This window comes from Dipodomys merriami, unplaced genomic scaffold, assembly GCF_024711535.1.
Source record: "Dipodomys merriami isolate MVZ:Mamm:240054 unplaced genomic scaffold, mDipMer1.0.p SCAF_5, whole genome shotgun sequence".
Taxonomy (NCBI): Eukaryota; Metazoa; Chordata; class Mammalia; order Rodentia; family Heteromyidae; genus Dipodomys; species Dipodomys merriami.
The window spans coordinates 61,232,459-61,253,703 of NW_027206068.1; the positions used below are offsets into that span (position 1 = coordinate 61,232,459).

At 40.6% G+C, this 21,245-nt stretch overlaps 1 protein-coding gene across 5 annotated transcripts in view; it reads right to left on the reverse strand.

Moving 5' to 3' along the window:
* Window positions 1-8,560: 8,560 nt before the first annotated feature.
* Cep41 (centrosomal protein 41) overlaps window positions 8,561-21,245 on the reverse strand; it is a 45,165-nt gene continuing 32,480 nt past the window's right edge. For 4 of the 5 annotated variants that reach the window (XM_069996771.1, XM_069996774.1, XM_069996773.1 and 1 more), the window contains 6 exons: window positions 17,316-17,460; window positions 15,361-15,512; window positions 14,895-14,962; window positions 13,061-13,175; window positions 10,787-11,002; window positions 8,561-10,122 (listed from right to left, as the gene is read on the reverse strand). In XM_069996771.1, coding sequence (XP_069852872.1) covers window positions 9,974-10,122; window positions 10,787-11,002; window positions 13,061-13,175; window positions 14,895-14,962; window positions 15,361-15,512; window positions 17,316-17,460 — 845 coding nt within the window. In that variant the 3' untranslated portion in view covers window positions 8,561-9,973. The remainder of the gene's footprint in view (window positions 10,123-10,786; window positions 11,003-13,060; window positions 13,176-14,894; window positions 14,963-15,360; window positions 15,513-17,315; window positions 17,461-21,245) is intronic. The other variant, XM_069996775.1, reaches the window with a different exon arrangement.

A 21,245-nucleotide genomic window follows, 5' to 3' on the forward strand; every position in this document is an offset into this window, starting at 1 on the left:
GTGGCCACCTTGTCAAGCAGGGGACAGAAATGATTGAATTCCTGCAGGTCTCAATGGAAATATGTGGGTGGTTGAACTAGATGACCCCTAAATTCCCCCACATTCCAGGGTGCTGTGAAGTTGTACTTAAAGGCATCTGTTCTAGCTAGACCACCCGGAGCTTAGCTTGCCAGTGGGGTGATTTGTTCCTATCTCTATAGCAAGCAGTAGCTACAGCTGCTAACCAAACGCCTGGTACCCTGTGGTGCAAGGAATTCAGCACGTGCGATAGTCTAGCTGGTTGTAGCCATTCATCTATAAAAGCAATAATCTGGATGTGAAATATAATAATCCTGGTGGCCACTGCTGTCTGAAATAGATGTTTTAAGCCAAGTAAAACAGACTTAAAGCAAAATGTGGTCTTCTACTCCCGAATTACATTGGGAGAAGGCAATTGAGTGAAATGAAATCATTCACTGAAGATAAAGAATAAGTTTTGATCCTGGGGTATTTTATTAATTGTAGTGAATCACAAAGGCTTTGCCTTTAGGGGTAGAAGTGGTTTACTTTTCATTTGCTATGTCCTTCTTGACAGGACTCCAACGCATCCCTGTGTGTCCTTGTTTCTACTCCTTCCTACAGCTCTTTAGAGTTGAGTTCTCTTCCTTGGCTTGGTTATGCCAAGGCCTATGATAGTACACTTAGTGGTAAGCGCAATACATAGAGTATCCCAGCTTTTAAGCTAGGATCGACCTTTGTTTCTTCCATATCTTCTCCTGTGAATGTGGACTGGGGGTTAAAGCTAGGTAATAGGATGTCTCCAGCTCTATTGACTTGAATCTTCTCTTTTTCACATAGAATAGCTTTTCTTTTTTAGAAAAAGGGATATTTGTTTTCATCTTGGAAATTTAATATTGCTTTTCCTACCAAATGTTCTAATATTCTTTTTCTTTTTTTTTTTTTTTTTGGTGGTGGTGGTGGTACTGGGGTTGTACTTGCTAGACAAGTGCTCTACCACTTGAGCCATACCTCCAGGCCCTTATCAAACATTCTAAAAAATAAAAAGAATGAGGCTCACTAGACATAAGCTTCTGTATAAACTTGTGACACAAGGTAAAAAGGTGTTTCTAGCTCTAGAGCTAGACATGGCAGTATAGAAACTGTAATCTCAGCACTTAGGAGTCTGAGCAGGAGGATAGTTTTAGGCCTGGTACTTAAGGAGAAAGTGCTTCAGTCTTTACAAAAAGGTAATTCTCTTTATATTATCTTCTGAAAAGCACTTCTCTTCAATTCCTGCATCAAAGGATTATAGATAAGGTAAAACCCATTTTGACCACTGAATCTGGCCAAGTAGGAAGCTAATCACCTTTTGTTTAATAAGTGCTGAAAGAAAAAAATTAGCATGATGACACATCTTATATAACTGGATATTTTCTACATTCTCAGAGCTGTACTTTAGAAAGCAAGGCTGAAGCAAGATAGAGGCTTTTGGAAGTTGCAAAGTTCTGGAGCAATGCAGGTTCCACAGGTGGGGGACTATGTTTCTGTTTTCCTCTCCGCCCTCACCACTCAGCCAATGTGTGCCATTCACTAACAACGTTAATATCAATAATAATACATTTCCATTCAATGGAGACATGGCAGTGCATAATTTAATTTTTTAGCTGCAAATATGTTTTTTCCAACCGATAGGTAAAAAATTTAAACCTATAAAAGTTAGATCTAAAAATAATTTTTATAAAATATTGCAGCTTCTACAGAAATAAGTCTTATTAACTTTGAGGAGTTTAGGATAAAAATAAGTAAACAAGATTAAATTCAAATTCGGAGTTAAATTCAAATCTCAAAATACAAATAATTCATTCCCCAAAGAAACAGAAGAGGCCAAGAAATGAATGAAAGATACTGATTCTCAGAAATGCCTTGCCTGTTGAAGAAAAACACACCATTTTTCTCTCATCATCTGTCATAAAAATAAGACTGAGTACTCTGTGTTATAAAGGGCCTGGAAAAAATGACAGAAAGATGGGAGGATATATTTGTGCCACCTTTCTGCAAATTTGACAATTTCCATACAACATTTTAAGTACATTTTCTGCCCAGAAAATCCACTTGGAAAAACTAATTTTATAAAAATATTTGAGCAAGTTAAAATATGTATTATTCAAGAAAATCCTCACGGCATTCTTAAGTGGTGCTGCTATCAGCTTACATTAAAGAAAAACTCGGCCATCTCAAAAAAAAAAAACATGAGAATGGAGTAGTAAAAAGCAAAGAAAAAGGAATGTTAAATAATGGTCAGCATTGATGCCCACATGACAGACACATTCATAGGACAGAAAGAGCATCGTGATGTCATTTAAGGTCCATGTTGATATGGGAAAATGGTACAGCACTTGAAGAGAAAGCAGCTCGCTATGAGATGGAAATATTCTAAAAGTGGGTTATGGTGATAATCGTGCAATTCTGTAAATTTAATACAATCATTGCACTCAAAATGAGAGAACTAGATGGTATGTAATTTACACATAATTTTCTAAAAAAGAAATTGGCTACAAAATACTATGTTGAGTATGAATTTCATCTCTCTCTCTCTCTCTCTCTCTCTCTCTCACACACACACACACACACACACACACACACACAAACACACACATACCACAGCCCAGAAGGGCATATCCCCCCATAACAATTGTGGGTACGTTGGGTAGTGTTAAATTTACACTTTCCAGAATTTCTTCCAATTTACTTTCATAATCAATTCTGAGTGGATGTGTGTGTGTTGAAACACCCCAGCTGGCAAATCCTCAGTGAGTGTCATTCCCTAACTTATTTTCAACAACAAACATCTAAATGGCCATCTTTTTTTTAAATATTATTTTATTTTATTTGAGAACATACTGTACAGAGGGGCTACAATTACATGGGCAGGATAATGCATACATTTCTTACCAAGCATTGCAGCCTCCTCCTTTGTTTACCCTTCACCTCCCTTCCCAGCCTCCCCCCTCCCCCCACCCAATTATACGCCCCCCCCCCCCCCCACCGACTTTGTAAAGCTGGTTTTGACATGACATTTTGTACTTCTCATTGTTGCAACAGGTCCACCTGAATCCTTAAACGACTTGTTTGCCCCCATCTCCTCCACATGTTATACTGACATCAAATATAGTGAAAGCGGGGGTTACACTGTGGGGGAGGGACATACAAAGCAACAAAGAAATAATCTTATAAATGCGTTAGAAACATATGCATGAAAGAAACGAAAACATTAAAATACATATTTAAGGGTTCGTTTTCCTAACATCACATTATCTGACCTTTTCTGCTTGACTCATACCTATACTAGATATTGCAAATAAGGGAAACCATGGGACCTATGCTTCTTTGGGCCTGGCTTACTTCACTTAATATAATTTTTTCCAAGCCTTTCCATTTCCTAACAAATGGGGAACAGCAAAAATCAAGAACTCTAACAACAACAGATGCTGGAGGGGATGTGGACAGAAAGGAACCTTACTTCATTGTTGGTGGGAATGTAAACTTGTTCAACCACTTTGGAAAGCAGTATGGAGGTTCCTCAAAAGACTTCACATAGATCTCCCCTATGATCCAGCAATCCCACTTTTGGGCATTTACCCAAATGTTTACAAACAAGACCACACTAAAGCTACCAGCACAACTATGTTTATTGCAGCATTATTTACCATAGCTAAGATATGGAACCAACCCAGATGCCCCTCAGTAGATGAATGGATCAAGAAAATGTGGTATATATACACAATGGAATTCTAAATGGCCATCTTAATCTTTGCTCAGACTCCTTTTCACAATTTGTTGAAACCGCATCTTCTCTGACGTCCTACTTCACTGACTCTCCCGAAACGCTGCACTGCAGCTCTTTATCGCCACACTCTAGATGGCGGGAGCAGCAGTGTCACCCGGGCAGGATTTCTCAGGTCCTCCATTGAGGCCGTTCTTCAGCACTCTGTCATGAAGTTCCCAGGAGCCCAGTCTGCTCATATCCGGTTCCCATTGCCAGCTTGGAATTGCTTATGCTGATGCCTAGTCTCTAGGCCCCCTCAAAGACCTTTAAGCAAACCCGTTTTGACTTTTTAGATTCTTACAGGTGGTTCTCAATGTGGCCTGGGAACCACGGGTGGCCCATGAGAATCCTCCAGGTGGTATCTGGACTTAATATTGATACACATACCTAGCTCTCTGGTTTTGGCCTGAAGTTAAATTGAAATGTCATTGAAAACAATCCAGAGATGACCTCACCAGTCCCTCATCCAGTGCAGAGCTATTCATCATCCTGGCCACAGTTCTGCAAGGGCAAGTGGGACCTGGTAGACTTGACACTGAACAGGGGCTCTTGCTTGAAGGATGATGCAAACATCATCCTGTAAACAAGCCAAGATCCAGATGTTACCTAGAGGAAAGGAGGTGACCTACTGTAACATTTGCAGTGGCCAAACCCAGGAAGAGCTCAGAGAAAAGCAAGGAGTACCCATCAAATCTGAAAACCCATCAAAGGGTAAAAATGAATTCTTCCCCAAAGCTTTCAGGATCCGCATTAATTTGGCAACTCCAACTATGAACATCATCTAACAACCCCAGAGACTGAGATCACCAAGTGTTTATTGCCAAAGTAAAAGGAGAAAATGTGAAGTCGCTGCTTAACCGCAGCAGTGTTGTGAGCTGCATTTTGAGCAGAACGCAGTGGAGCAGGGCTCTGCTGGAACAGGCTGTGTGCAGGAGAGGTTTCACCTGTTTCCCCACGAAACACAGGCTTGTTGCCACAGCCTGGTTCTCCCAGTTCATGTTGCACCACAAAGGAAAGAAGAGATCAGACACAAATCAAATCGACACGGGTTATTGATTGAGTGGTTTTACCTATTAGGAATATAGCCTTCTCTAACCCCTAACCTAGTTAAAAGTTTGTGACTCCCTTTCCTTAAGTGGAAGCTCATGAGGTGTCCCTCAACAACAACTGTCTTTAAGACAAGACAGCAGACACATGACACAAAGGTGGAAATATATAGTCTCAAGAACTAGTGTTTCATTCCTGGACTCCCAGTGATCCTCCTCCCAGGAGGAGGATCGGTGATGGAGAATCTTGGTGATGAGGATAGAAGGGAAGGCAAAAGCCAAGAAGTTATGCTTGCATTGGTAAACAGAGGCATCCATGGCTCAAGGATGAGTAAGGCTGTGGCTGTCCAGAGTACATATGGGAACATGCTCAGAGGCTACCATTTTTGGGCCTGGATCCTTGATTCTTATTACCTATTCAGTGAGGGATGAACTGCCTCCTTTCCACCCCAGCCCCAGTCTCATCTGAAAACAGGGTGGTTGCTTTGTAGGATCACTGGGAGTATCAGTTGAGCCAAAAAGTACTAGGTGGCATTTGGGAGTCCTGTTGAATACACAGTGAGCTCTCTGTAAGTATGTGCTAGTGTTTTTAGCTGGAACCTTCAAGCTTTGAAAAACAACCCTCTCTCGGGTAGCAACAATAGCCCATCTCCATTTGATGAGTTCTGAAGGCTACTGAAGGGACACTGAAAATGCCTGGGAGGTGGCAGCCAAGCCCAGTAATCCTAACTCCCAGCTCTCTGTACCTCCCAGAGATCGAAAAACCTCAGAGCTGTGGATGCTTCACGTACCAAAGCAAGATTTACAAGAGGATGGGAGAGAAAGGCTCTGCACTTCCAGAGAGGCAGGTGAGAATCAGCGGCCACCATGATAGCCAGGACAGTGCCCACTGGTCTTGACAGGGTCAGTCATTTATTGACAAACACCTCTACAAGGGCCTCTGGCTCTGAGTAGGGAATATGCACTGTCTGGAAGATTATAGACTAAATTCAAAAGGGAAGACATATTGATACTCTTCGTAAACATGTGGTCCATCGGTCAGTAAGTGCCTTCCACTTGTCATGTTTTATCAGGTGCCTCAATATGTTACACAGATGAGGAAAATTTGCTTCTACATTCAGAACAAAGGTGATCAGCCCCAGACAGTGACCCTTATGGCGGGGGGAGGGGTCTCAGTGTGACAAATACAGAAACTCGTTCACTGAACCCTGCTCTGTCAAATCAGGTGATGGAAATTTACAACTGAGATAGCAACACACAGCCCTCAGTGGTTGTGGTGGCTTCTAGGGGCTCTCAGTACAGTTTGAAGTCAGCCTAAGCAAAAATTGGACCTCAACAAACAAACAAACAAACAAGGATTGGTGGTAATGAGTGTAATCCTAGCTAAGCAGGAAGCATAGAGAGGTAGGAGGATCTCCAAGCCAGCCTCAGGCAAAGGAGCCCAAGACACTATCTAAAAGATAATTAAAGCAAAAAGGTCTGAAAGACATGGTTCAAGTTGTAAAGTACTGCCTAGTTCAAACTCCAGTACCACCATCCCCTCAAATTCACACCATTAGATTTTCTTATAACTGACCAGATGCCAATTTAAGGATGCTGTAATAATAATCACTACAAATCTAGAAAAGTATTGCTACTTAAATGCACTCAGAACCCTTTGAAACAGTCTTATTTATTGCTTTTTTAAATGAACAAATGGGTATTTCTCAAAAAAGTAATCAAAATGCATAAAGTACTGTTGCAACATGCCCTTAAGTGGATGCTTAGAACCCACATGTCTGATTTCATGGGAAAAATATTATAAGATATCATCTTTGAAAGACTTGTGAAAAAAACAAAACTGCTGCACAGTAAAGACATTGAGAACATTCTGGAACTGGTTCTTAATGATTATCTTCAGGGTTGGGCAAGAAGGCAGACAGGGATTTAAATGTCAGATAACACAGAAGACAGTCTCTATAACCCAAAAACAACATGGCAGCAACTAAAGCCTACCTAAGAAATATCACCAACACATTTCCTTAAGCCTAGGACTCTAATTTCACTTATATCCCATGGGAGAATTAAGAGAAGAATTTTGTTTTGTTCTGTTTACTTGGTGAATAGCTTAAAGTCTTAAGATATTTTTGTTAGTTTAAATAACACCAAGAAAAAAAATCTAAGCAACTAATGCACATTATTTATTCTCTTTTATTCCAGTCTACACCAAGTCCAATACGATAGTGCTGGCTCTGACTTTCTACTACAGTGAAAAATGAAAATTGTTTGTAGGGTATGTGACTGACTGTCCAGTTTTCAGTAGATTGAATTTGACATTATTATAGCTCAGGATATTCTCATTGTTTTCCAACAAGTGCTGTGACTTCTTCCTCCATCTCCCCTCCTTTGCCTCTCTTCTTGTTTCCTTCCTCCCCTTATTCCTCTCTTTTTTTTTTTTTAACATACATACCTCTTTGAGGCATTTAGCATGTTATTAAACAGTTGCTATCACTGTTGTTGGGCAAAGCTATTGTATATCCATAAAGCACCTTCTTTCTCAGAGGTTATGAGTCCCCAGGGAAGGCGGCTTGTCAGTCTCTGAAATGCTGGCAAGAAAACCATTTTACAATCTGTTCAAAGTGGCCATTGGTCCCTGCCTGAGCTCTCTCCAGACCCCATCCTTCTAACTAGAGCACTAAGGTGTTTTGCTCTAACTGCAATGATTTCCTGATTCATTTATACAAAGAGGCACTCTTTCAAATCACACCATTCTCCAGGGACATCCCAAATCATCCTGACAGAGAGGAAGAGAGACGTTGGCAGGTTTCAGCGCATTAATAGCAAACGACAAATTAGTAACTATGTTTCTTTAATCTTCAACATTCATAATCGCACAAAGTATCACTGATCATTTAAATAACACATGTCAAATAACCTAATGAAAAAACTAGTAAAGCAGAACGTTAGAGGGACTTATCTGGAGCATGTAAAAAACATCTGTAAGTATTGCTGAGCACACAACACATAGAATCACAACAGGCCTTTTGAAGATTTAAACTCTAACCAACAGGGCAAAGTGCTAAGGAGAAAACATACATAAATATATCCATCCTGCTAGGTAAATTCACTGCAGCTATAAAAAGGTAGTTAAAGTGGCTTTCCACATATATTCAATAGTTTCTATCATTAACAGCTTGAAGAGGGACGAAGGGGAACTAACTATCTGTTATTTCCAAAACAGAATTGGTAGAGAAATCTAATCTCCTGACTAGCCAACTTGAAAATGGCATACCCACAACTTTGTTACAGAGAAAAACACTTCTCTTTAAAAACCTATACGTGTCAAAGATGGCTGAAAATCTTGTCCATGCTAGGGGAAAGCTGAGTGTGGAAACACTTGCATTTTCCTATCTGTGCTGTAAAGAAAATAAAAAGCCAGAGAGCATTTTGGCATTTGCAAAAGGCTGAACTAAGTTCTCAGGCAATAAATTTATGGGGAAACATGACAAGCTCCTCATTAAAGCTATGTGTACATTGGCTGAATTTTATACAAGATTCTTGAATCTTGTGGAAAATTGGGCACGGCTTGACATCTGAACAATGTCCCTGGTTTGTTTGATTTCTAAAGCTTCGGAAAATGTTGCACTTTGGAAATCAAGTAGAGAAGAATAAACACATTCTGAAACAGAGCTAGACTGAATCGGAGTTATTTTTCCATATGTCTCCAAGAGATATTTATTATGTTTATTTCTCTTACAAACACAGTCCTCATGCTGGAAATACTGTGGTGTGCTTTTTCTTTTTCTTTTTGGTGATGAGAAAATAGTACTGTTAAGGCAAATCTTACCCAGCAGCAGGAACCACCTAAGGATGGGCAATTTTCAGTTGGCTTTTCAGAAGCTGGTTGCCATGACAAAGAGCACAATTTATTCCTTAGTCTCTTATCACAGCTACAATCACAGACCATAAAAATTAACAAGGCTTTTTTCCTTTTCCATGTGATTTCCAAGTTCCTCATCCTTACCTGAGGTCTTTTGTTCCCCCAATTAAATAGAATGAATGTCAGTCATCTAGCAATTCAATTAATGCTGATTCAAAATTCCGGCCCAAACCGGAATCTATAATCACAACCTCCTAATCACAGCTCAGCCATGAGAATGAAAAGCAAGCAGGAAATTGCACTAATTACTCAATTAGACTAATACTGTATTTTTAAGCAAGGGCTTATGGGGGTTGTCAGCCCTGACAAAGGACTCTAAAGTCCCCCTCACCTATTGTGTTTCCCAACTGCCTGAGCAAAGCTGTCTTTTTCAAGTGGCTATGATTTCCACCCATCTCATATGGATGGACCCAAATCAGGTGATGGAAATTTACAACTGAGATAGCAACACACAGCCCTCAGTGGTTGTGGTGGCTTCTAGGGGCTCTCAGTACAGGCTTGTACGATGGCCAGGCCATCCTATGGGATCCTTCTGGTGTGAAGGCAGCTGAACCTACCCCTTGATGGCCCCGGGAATCAACTGAAACTGGAGAGAACATTCAGTTAAGTGCAGAGCTCTTCGACAAAATTGCAAAACTGAGTCCAGCTCACAGGCAACGAGCGGCTTCTGAACTCCCAATGGAGCCTGCAGCATGCCGGGCTGAACAAGCCTCAGCCAGCGCCTGTGCTTGGTGTGGGGCCTGTGCGGCCCTGGGGGACAGGGGCCTGCGCCAAGCCCACCTGGAGAATCTTCCAGGAATTCAATAGTGAATGAAAAAAAACTGGTTGGGAGGAACACACCAGCAGATGTGACTGAAGTACTTACAAAACACCACTGGGTATAGACCAAACAAGCTGAACCTTATTTATATATATATGTTTCTTTTTTTAAGGGGTGGGGGTGTCCTTTTTCCCTATCCTGACTCAAAAGGCTTAACTATTCTGTAAACACAGGGAGGACTCTAGAGCCTGTTACACCTCTGGCTTTTGTGGTCATCTGTCAAAATCCCTTCCCAGCTGGCTGAAGGAAGAGATGGAGACAGAGAGAGGGAGGAGGGTCTATCCCATACCACCGTCTTTCCTCTACTGCACAAAATGACCAACATGGGAAGCTCAGGGTTCTGAGAGGAGGGGAAACATTTATTTGACTACGTGAGACAAAGCCTACTTCCAGGGTTTGCCCTGGATGTGGCCACTGCTGAGTGTGCGAGGGTTGGAGTGGCTGGCAGGGGTCCCGGCTGGCAGGCTCTGACTGGTGCGGGAAGCAGGCACCTTGGAGTCTCTTCCCTGGGAGTTACTCTGGTTCAGTCGGCCTGAAGGGAACAAGATGGGGAGCAGAGATGCAAGAGTCGTTCCAGGCATGATCGGCCAAGTACACTTTTAAGCTAATGAAGTCCGAGTCCACAACCACTTTTAAGCTAATGAAGTCGGTGCAGCATCTACTTTGGGCCAATGATTATCTACTCCTCATCCCTGAGATCAATCTGAAGTTGGGGGATGGAGCAGGGATGGAGGGGAGCCCGGATAGCTGTTCTTTCTTCCTTTCCCTTATCCCCCACTAACCTGGGCAGTCTTTCACTCCTTCCTTAATAGAGAGAGACAGACAGGATGAGGGTGACTAGAAGAGAAAGCAGGGAAGCCATAGGGAAAATAAAAAGACAAAGGAAGGCTCTAGGAAGTGGCTAAAATCTACCCAAAGCAGCAGAAGGAAAGGAACTCCAAGGAGTCAACCCTGATGCTCTGTTCCTTGCTTCTGTTTAAGATACACACTTTGACCGCAAGACCCTCTCTTCCATGTCTGTGTTCACTGCCTAATTCTTGTCATTATGAGAAACACCAGGCCCCAGCACCTGCATCACATTCAACAGCCTCTGATATTTTCAGAACCTGAATGTAAAGATGAAGCTTTTTGTATAAGGTGATGGTCAAAGCTGCAACTCTCAAGCTTCACAGGAAATAAAGGGCAAAATATCTTACTAGAGGTGTCTGCAGGACCCTGGTTCTCTTCCAGATAATATTCTATCTTTTTTAAGTCTTCTGGGGTGAATCGCCATTTGTTTTCAGCTGGTAAGGTCGGCACTTTGGGGCTGGATCGTTTCCGGGTAGAACCAAGAGGAAGAGCCTGCTGGCAACAGGCTGGCAGGGAACCAGTAACTAGTCCTTCTGGGAATTTCTGAGCTAAGACTTTCAGACCTGGAAACAGATTACCACAAAAAGTAGGATTAACATAGTGGGGCCACACCAGACTTAGAACAAGTCTGTGTCTTTTATTTAATGCAGTATTAAGGGTTGAACTCAGGGCCTTACAGCCTTGTATTTCTAGGCAGACATTCTACTGTTGAACCATGCCTCCAGCCTTTTGGTTGGTGCTAGTTTTACATGTGTGTATGGGGGGGAGGAGGTAGCTATATATAGATATATAGAGAGATATGTAGTTATATAGTATATATTGTGCCAGTACAAGGCCTAAACCAGGACCTTTACACTCTCACTTGGCTTGCTCTACCACTTGAACCACACCTCCAACTTAGCTTTATGCTGGTTATTTTGGACTTTTCTGCCTGGGCTGGCTCTGAGTGTCAGTCTTCCAGATACCAGCCTCCTGAGTAGCTAGAATTGCAGTCATGAGTCACTGTCACTCAAATTGCTGGTTTGTTAGTTTGTTTTGTGCCAGTCCTGGGGCTTGAATATGGGGCCTGGGTGCTGTCTCTGAGCTCTTTTGCTCAAGGCTAACGCTTTACCACTTGAGGCACAGCTCCACTTCTAGTTTTCTGGTGATTCACTGGAGATAAGAGTCTCATGGAATTTCCTGCCCAGCCTGACTTTGAGTAGCTAGGCTTATAGGTGTGAGCCATCGGGACCCAGCTTATGCTGGTTATTTTTGAAAAAGGATCTTATTTCCTGCCTACGCATATGCCTGGATCACAATCTACTTTTTTAGGTTTCTTCTCATAGCTGGGATGACAGGTACACATACCATGCCCAACTTCTTTCATTGAGCCATGCTGGCTGGGAACTGTAATCCTCCCCATCTTAACCTCTCACATGTTCAGAATGATACTTGCAAGCCATGGTGCACAGCTACCGGCTCAGAAGGGATCCTCGGCATATACCCAGGATGGCCTTGAACTGTGATACTCCTGATCTTAGCCTCCCAAGTAGCTAGGATCACAAGTGTGAGCCACTGGTGCCCGACTTGGCCTGTGTATCTCCTAATCTTTGGTCACCAAATTGAGCCAACAAGGCCATGAAATCCTGTTTCACCATAAAACAAATTACATCAGAGAGTGTGGATTGTTACATGGGATTCTGAGAATTCCTTTTGCTCAAGTCTTTACTATTCTTACAGAGCCCTGAAGCAATATAGTTAATTTAGGAATTAAAAACATGTTCTAGCTAAGCATAGTGGGACATGCCTATAATTTGAGCACTCAGGAGGCTGAAGGAAGAGTACTATAGGTTTGAGACTAGAGACTAGACCAAGCTAGCAAAGCTCTTTCTCAAAAAACAAAAACTAAAACTAAAAAAAAAACAAACCCGCAAAACAAAATAAAACACAACAAAATTTTACATGGTACACACTTAAAATCCTAGTTACTCAGGAGGTGAAGGTAGGAGGATCATGATCTGAGGTTGGTCTGGGCAAAAGTTCAAGATCCTACCTGAAAAACAAAAAAAAGTAGCTAGGTTCATGCCTGTAATCCTAGCCTTTCAGAAGGCTGACACTGGAGGATCCAGGCTTGAAGTCAGTCCAGGCAAGAAAGTCTGTGAGACACATCTCCAATTAACCACCCAAAAGCCAGAAGTGGAGCTGTGGTTTAAGTGGTAGAGTTCTAGTCTTGAGCAAAAAAACTAAGGGACAGCACCCAGGCCCTGAGTTCAAGTCCTAAGACCGGCACAAACAAAAACAAAAGCAAACAAAAAAGCCCAAGGAAAGCAAAAGGCATAGGGATGTGATTCGGGAAGCACTTGCATATCAAGGCAAGGACCTAAGTTCAAACTTAGGTACCACCAAAAGATAAAATATAAAACAAAAACTGCCACAGTCAGAAAAAAAACAACCTCACAGCATGTGCTGCTAGAACTAACAGACACTTCACATAACTGGCTCCTTGCAGCCAGTATGGCTTTCTCTCTTTGCTGAGCACTACATTTAGAGCACGGGGCAGAGGAAGCTGATGGGGTGGCTTGAAAGGCTGTGAGCTCAAAGTCTCATCTGGGAAGTCCTATGCAGAATGCTGTCTTGCTCACCTCCGGAAAGCATGAACAGGTTTTCAAACCCGCGCTCGCACATGGTGGTGGCTGCCTGGCTGGCCAGTCTCTCATCGTCATCGTACAGAATGATAATCTTGCCGTGGGCGTTTTTCTAAGGGATGAGTTAAGGTTCTAAACACTGAGCTAATGCTTCTAGATTACAAGACACGGCCCCTTCCCCCCCCCCCCCCCCCCACCAGCCCCAGGGACATAGAGCTATCTGGCTCAGGCACACGAGGACAGGAAATTCAAGGAGCTCATTCTGCCCCATCATACTGGCAACCACTGGGTTTCTTTGGTAGTGGAAACCATACAAGCTGGTATTCTTTTGTTAATGAACTAGAATTAACACAGTCTAAAATAGCACTAGTTACATACTTTTTCCTCTTTAATTCTTCCATCCTTCCCATCCTGAAAAGTAAATACTACAAAATCTACAAAATCCACTTTAAAAATAAATAAGCCGGCACCGGTGGTCATGCCCGTAATCCTAACTACTCAGGAGGCTGAGATCTGAGGATCATGGTTCAAAGTCAGCCCAGGCAGGAAAGTCTGTGAGACTAGGTTCATGCCTGGAATCCCAGCCTTTCAGAAGGCTGACATCTGAGGATCCAGGTTTGAAGTCAGTCCAGGCAAGAAAGTCTATGAGACACATCTCCAATTAACCACGAGAAAACCAGAAGTGGTGCTGTGGCTCAAGTGGTAGAGCGCTCACCTTGAGCTGAAGAGCTGAGGGACAGTGCCCAGGCCCAGAGTTCAAGCCCCGAAACTGATAAAAAAAAAAATTAAAAATAAATAAATAAATAAGTAAATAAAAAAAACTTCTATGTCCCATGTATCACTAAAAGCCTTCTTTACAATAGGAAAAAAAAGGTAAAACCACCAAAACGTCCAAAATAAATGATAGTAAATCTGAAGATGAATTACTACAAAGCATCAAAAATGAAATTTACAAAGAGCATGGGGAAGTGTGGAAAAAATCAAGGCATTAAATATATAATAAGACTTCAACTTTGCAAGAGAAAAATACCCATAGACACAGAAATTAGTCTGGAATAAAATGTGCCAATGACATAATAGAACTTGTGTAATGAGGGATTTCCTTTTTCTTTTTTATATTTTTCAGTTTTAATTTTTTTTTTCTTTTTGGAAGTACTGGGGTTAGAACTCAGAGCTTTGCACTTGCTAGGATGGTGCTCTACCATTAGAATCACATCTCCAGCCCCTTATTTTTCAGTATTTAAATTATCTTCTACTTGTATGTTTTATTTTGTTTGTTTTTTGTCGGTCGTGGGGCCTGAACTCTTGGCCTGGGCACTGTCCCTCAGCTCTTCAGCTCAAGGTTAGTGCTCTACCACTTGAGCCACTTAGGCCACTTCTGTTTTTTTTCTGCTTATGTGGTGCTGAGGAATGGAACCCAAGGTTTCGTGCATGGAAGGCAAGCAACTCTACCAATGAGCCACCTTCCCAGCCCCTTGTATGGTTTTTCTATGAATGGAAAAAATTAAAATTTTAAGAAGAAGCAAAAAATAAAATAGAAAACATTTGCTTCTTAGATTCTAAGCTTTCTAGGGGAAGAAAAGTCTCAGGACTGACTCTCAACAGATCACAGCCCTTAACCTAATGTTTTTTGGCCCCAGGCAGTATAGTTTGGAAGCATCTGCCTTAACAGTCAGGATTCTTAGCGGTTGCTGGGAATTTAGTTTCAAACAGGCTAACCTGATTGGTGTCAAAGGCCTCTCACAGTTTTCTTACCAGGGCAGGAATCACAGTAAGTTTGCCCTTTATAGTTCTTATACCATCCAAATCCTTAAAATACAACGAAGGATACATATTCAAGAATATCATTTGAATAAGGATTCATCGTTCTAGAGAGAGTTGCAATTGGGTAACTGTAGGCTACAAAGAGAAGAAAAGTTTATTAGGAAGGCTGTCATTCTCAGTACAACTTGGCCCTTGTTCCTAGCTAGCTTAAAATCTAAGGTCAATATACTTTCAAAATCGGTAGCCATAAACCTAAATAGTTCAGTGAATGAAAGGAAACTGGGCACTCTGAACAAAGCATGAAGGTCCACGTCATTGTTCACATGTCATGCTGGGCCCCTGACCTGCTGGAGGATATCTGCAGGCTCTCTCAGAGTTCATGCTGAAGGCAACTCCAGGATTTCTAGGATGGATCTGGCACACACACATCTTCCCTGTCTGCTGTCCCTGGGCTGGGGTTAAGCTTACTTGAATGCTAGGCCAGGCTCTGCTCCCAGGAGTGAGGCACTCACTTAAAACCCTTGTTCCCTTACCTCCAATGATGTGGCACTGCTGGTAGGAATCTCTATCACGTACATCTAGCAGCAGGAAGGGGCAGTCAGGGTAAGGCCTGTCTTTGGTGTTTGGCTCTGCTTTCTTCACTAGACCTTTGTCTAGATCCAGTTCCCCAACACCACTGATAACACTAAAAGAGAAAAAGTCAGCAGAAACTAGTCAGGGGTGAGTGGCTTAAAGGTCAAATGAATTTCTTCAGAATGGGGAGATGAGTGCTCAATGTCTTTTCAAAAGGCAACTCAAAGGAAAAAGGTAAATGGTTACAGTGTCTCAGTTCTGAGTTCCGCTAAATGCAGAATCCTAGGATTCCTACCTGGGAGGGGACCTGGGTATCCACACTTATCTTCAGACAATGTGAAGCTAGGTAACTACCTACCAAGCCAAGAGGGTAGAATATAGACACATGTTGCCGGCCAGCAAAGGTCAGCACTCAGAGAGGAATAAAATTGATCCAAGAGAATTTCAAGAGGTGTAAGAAAGCAGAACAAAGAATTAAAAAAAAAAAAAGCAAGAAAAAGAATAAGGTTGACAAGACATGAAAAAAAAAACCCAAAGATGTTTATATGTATATGAAACATAATATAAAGTGACAATAGTGTTTCATACACAGTCATGTGTCATATAATGGTTTTCCTGTCAATAATGGAATGCATAAATGGTGCTAATTTTATAAAATAATGCTTAGTGATATTGTAGTCATCTTAGTTTGTGTGAGTACTTTCTGTGATGTTCCTAAATTACCTAATGATACATTTCTCAGAATGTCTCATCATTAAGGGATGCATGACAGTACTTATACAATGACCTATTCAATCTGGGCACTGAACTTCAACACTTTCAATGGTATTCTGCACTTACTTCCATTTTACATGTTACAATGTTGAAGTTGGAAGGGCTTTTTATATTTAGTGGCATTTATGTAATGATGAAGGCTTTGGTTAAAATAAAGGATAGTTTTGTTTCTAATGTCATTAAACTACTAACAGTCGTCACCATCATATTATAAAGAAAATGTGATGAAAATTACCCAGGGACTGAAAAAAACCAAGAGCTGTGAACAAAATGGCAAGTAATGATAGACCTGTGGAGTAAGGAGATGGCCATTTTCCTAGGACATGTTAACACACATATTCTACATTTACTTCCCAAAACACAAACTCTATGCCATAAAGGTGCCTATTTCATTGAACCAAAGAAGAAAATCTATTTGATACGGAACTGTATCCTCAATGGAAGCTTTGTTAGCCTATCTCTTCTTGAATGCATTTTTATGAGTTCCTTCACAAAAGTAAGGAGGAAAAGCCCACAGTGGTATTGATTGATAGAGCAATTCTTTCTCTAGTAGAATGTAGTTTCTCTGTAGAATTATTTTACTAGTAGAAGGGATAGATTTGTACTGAAAGCTAGCCCCAGATTTACAATGAAAAGTTTATATGTGTGAAAAAGTGCCACATGGAATGAAGTCCATGGAGTAAGAAGAACAAACTACATGCAGTTTTAGAAGCAATACCAGTCTTCTGGTATTCTCTGCACCTATTCTGTACCAGAGTGTTCTGGGAGGAATTGTGTTTTTCTGAGTCTAGACAGGGCAATTATGAATTACAGCAGACAGAAAAGAGAATAAAATTTACACTGTGAATCAAAAAAATACTACTTGGAAATGTAAGTTCCAATAATGAACTTACCTGTAGAAAGGCTGAGAAGAATGGAACCAGGGAGTGAAAATTAATACTCCTATTAATGTAGTATTATACTGACTCATTTAAGAATGTTGTGAAACAGATTTAGGACGTAGCATTTATACAAAGAGGAATGGAAAGGCTGGCACTAACATGTGGAATGTCACTACTGCCATTTCTGTTTTTAAAGTAGTTACATCAATAGATTAAGGTGAAGGTAAAATGTGGTGAACACACGAATCAGACAAGAGCACCTCTGAAGAGTAGAGCGACTGGATTCCCCCACTCCTGTGCTGTTGATGAACTGGACAGGGCTGGGTGACTGCTCTCCCGGGCTCCCTTTCCCATTGGTTCCCGTAGAGATTTCCGCATCTGGCTCTGAGTTTGCAGAATCATTGTCTAAATTGTGCAAAAGAAGAAATAATTCAAATGTAACTTCAGGTAATTCCATTAAAATCAAGTCAAGAAAAAGGAATATTATTAGCATTATTAAGTTGTTCAAGAAGTTTTTTAAACACTCCAGTGTTTGAGAGTTAGGACTTGGGATACCCAGGAATCCTCAAGAACTGTGGGAGGTATGCAAAGTGAAAGTATCTTCATAAGATGTCTTTTTCATGATGTTGATATCTACACTGATGGTATGAAATAACAAGTGGATAAAACTGCTAGCACCTTAGCAAGCATTAATCCAGTGGCATCAAATTTTATCAGCAATCCTATTTTCACAACAGCATGCTCTCACAGTAAATAAATATGGCAGTCATACTAAAGATGTCCTTGATAAAGCCATGATTAATCATTTTATTAAGTTTGACCCTGAAGTACAGTGTTCTTAGTGATGAAATGCGAGTCCATGTATAATTGGGTTTGTTATGTACCTAAGCACTGTAGTTATCTTAAGGAAAAATGTCAAAGCACTTGCTGGGTTGCAGCTGAGCCAGCCATTTTTGCCATAAATACTTTGTCTTGGTAAGAAAACTGACAGGAAACTCTGCTTACTTCGACTTGTGTATTTGACAGACATTTTCTCAAAAGTGAATTAATAAGTCTGTCATTTCAACAAAAACATCTGATGGTGTTAGGTGCCAGTGGCTCATACCTGTAATCCTAGCTACTCAGGAGGTTAAGATCTGAGGACTGCAGTGCGAAACCAGCCTGGGTAGAAAAATTCCCTAGAGACTCTCATCTCCAAATAACCACTCAAAAACTGGAAGTGGAACTGTTGCTCAAAGTGGTAGAGCACTAGTCTTGAACAGTGCACAGGCTCTCAGTTCAAGCCCCATGACTGACAAAACGAGACAAAAAACAAACCCCAAAACGAAACAAAAAGCAGCTGATTATACCTGTTGATGAGGAGATTTTGAGCAAAAATCAGAATTTTGGAACTTGTATTTGTTATCAGGAGCTGAAGTATGAGAAACTGCGTCCCCATACTTGTAAGATGTTTCAGATCTTCACAGGTTAGTGAAAAGATACCTTTCCAAACCACCAGTACATAGGATAAAAACATGTCTGGGTAAAAGATTCATTCAAAGTCCAAGACAGATCAATGGACTTCAAAAGAACTGAGTATGAAAAGTTCATTGATATGATCTCAGATTCTCCACTGGAGCTAAGTTTGCAGAAACAACTAGTTGTCAAGTTTTAGTGTAGTGCCAAAGGAAAATACCCCAGTTATGTGAAAGGCCTACTAAAATATTCCTCCCTCTTTCAAGTACACTACTGTGTGAGTCACATTTTCTTCAGATATGTCAGCCCAACAGCAGACTTAACAGACTTGTGTAGATACAGATAGCAGACCAACCACCTTCTATAAAAGCCGACATCAAAGAGATTTGCAAACTTTGTAAAGCAATGCCTCAAAAATTTTGTTTTGAAAATTGTTTTATCTTTCACAAAAATGTATTTTAGGGACCAGGGCTGCAGCTTAGTTTTACAACACATGCTTAGTATGCATGAGGCCCTGGATTTGTTCCCTAGTACCCCATAAAAAGGTTTTATGTTTATGAGGCTAGCTTGTGAAATAAACATTGTTTAAGTTTGCTTAGGTTTGTTAATTTTTTTATTTTTTGCTAGTATCTGATTTTGACCTCAGGGACTCATGCTTGCTTGGCTGGTACTCTATCATGGCTGGAGCCATGCCTCCAGCCCAGCTTTTTGCTGGTTATTTTGGAGAGGGATTCTCTCAGACCCTTATACCTTAGCTAGCTTCAAACCTCTCAAACCTCTATCTTCCAGATCTCAGCCTCCTAAATAGCCATTGGCACCTGGCTCAGTTTAAAATGTTAACACATTAAATTTTAATAGCTAAAATCTATATAAACCAAAGCTCTTTGAGATCCTCAATAACTTTTAAGAAAGGAAGACTGAGATAAAAAAGTTTAGAAACTTGCTGTTCTAAACAATATAATGTGAGAAGAAATAGAAATAAAACGCTTTATTATTAAGCAGATAGTAAATTTAATTTTCATATGGTTGCTAGAAACTTTAAGAGAATGCTGTAAGATTAAGAGCAATAATTTTTTTTTAAATCTGCAAAGCAACAAGCAACATTTTCCCTATAAACTGATTAAAAAACAACATGAAAAACATTTCACTTATAATAACTATAGCTATAAGGGAGACTCTACCATGAATAAAACTAAAACAACTATAAAAGACCTATACAAAACTTTTCAGTCCTTTAGAGAATTTATAATTCTTCTTAGGGGCCTTAAAGAAGACCTCAATGAAGAGAATACAAAATGTGTATTCCTGATTAGTGACTGAAAGTGAAACAAGGTTGATCCTTCCCAAATTTAAGTGTTACCCTTAATGGTAATGTTACCTTAATGGTAATTCTGCTTAAAAACTTAAAGAATTTTAAGGATTAGCCAGATACCAATGGCTCACACCTATACCCTAGCTATTCAGGAGGCTGAGATCTGAGAAATGAGGTTTGAAGTCAACCTAGGCAGACAAAACCATGAGACTTGTATCCCTAACCAGTAAAAAACCAGAAGTGGAAGCCTGGGCCAAGTAATAGAGCATTAACCTTGGGCAAAATACCTGAGCAAGAGTGCAAGGCCCTGAGTTCAAGCAACAGTATTGGCACAAAAGCAAAATAAAAAGAATTTCAACAACAAACACATATAAATAAAATTAGGGGGCTGGGAAGGTGGCTCAGCGGTAGAGCGCTTGCCTTGCATGCATGAGGCCCTGGTTTGATTTCTCAGCACCACATAAGCAAAAAGAAAAAAGCCAGAAGTGGCGCTGTGGCTCAAGTGGTAGAATGCTAGCCTTGAGCTGAATTGCTGAGGGACAGCGCCCAGGCCCAGAGTTCAGGCCCCATGACCAGGCCCCCCCCAAAAAAACCAAACAAAAAACAACACCAATAAAATAAAATAAAATTTGGGGTAATTTTGGAGAACCTGCTTTATCAGATAGAAACTGGTGGGGAAAGGCAAATGACCAATACAGTGTAGAACTATAATCAGCACAACAGAACATGATAGAGGACACAGAAATAAATCCTGGAATAGACATAAAAAGTTAATTCATCCACATAACAAATCAGTGGTTAAAAGAACTACCGAATAAGCTGGGCACCAGTGGCTCATGCCTGTAATCAATCCTAGCTACTCAGGAGGCTGAGATTTGAGGATCATGGTTCAAAGTCAGACCAGGCAGGAACATCTGTGAGACTCTTACCTCCAATTAATCACCAGAAAACCGGAAGTGGCTCTTTGGCTCAAGTGACAGAGTGCTAGCCTTGAGCAGAAGAGCTGAGGGACAGAACCCAGGTCCCGAGTTCAAGGCCCATGACTGACAAACAAAAACAAAAACAAAAACAAAAAAACCCCCAAAAAACTACTGAATAAACAAGGTTGTAAATTTCTCAATTATCTAGAAAAATCAAATTTACATAATCACTTTAAATCACATATCAAAATATAGAACAGATGGTTTAAATGTAAAAAAGCAACAACAAAAAAGATGAACTAAATATACCAATAAAAGAAAATAGTTATTTTATCTTATTTTGGATTTCATAAATCTAAAGCAATAAAAGAAAACCCAGTAAGGGAGAGTAGGTAAAAATGCATGTCAAAAACCAACACAAAGAAATTTAAAGATAAATAACAAATTATAAAAAAAATCTGTAACAAAGATTAATATACTTAATTTGCATTTTTAAAAAATTA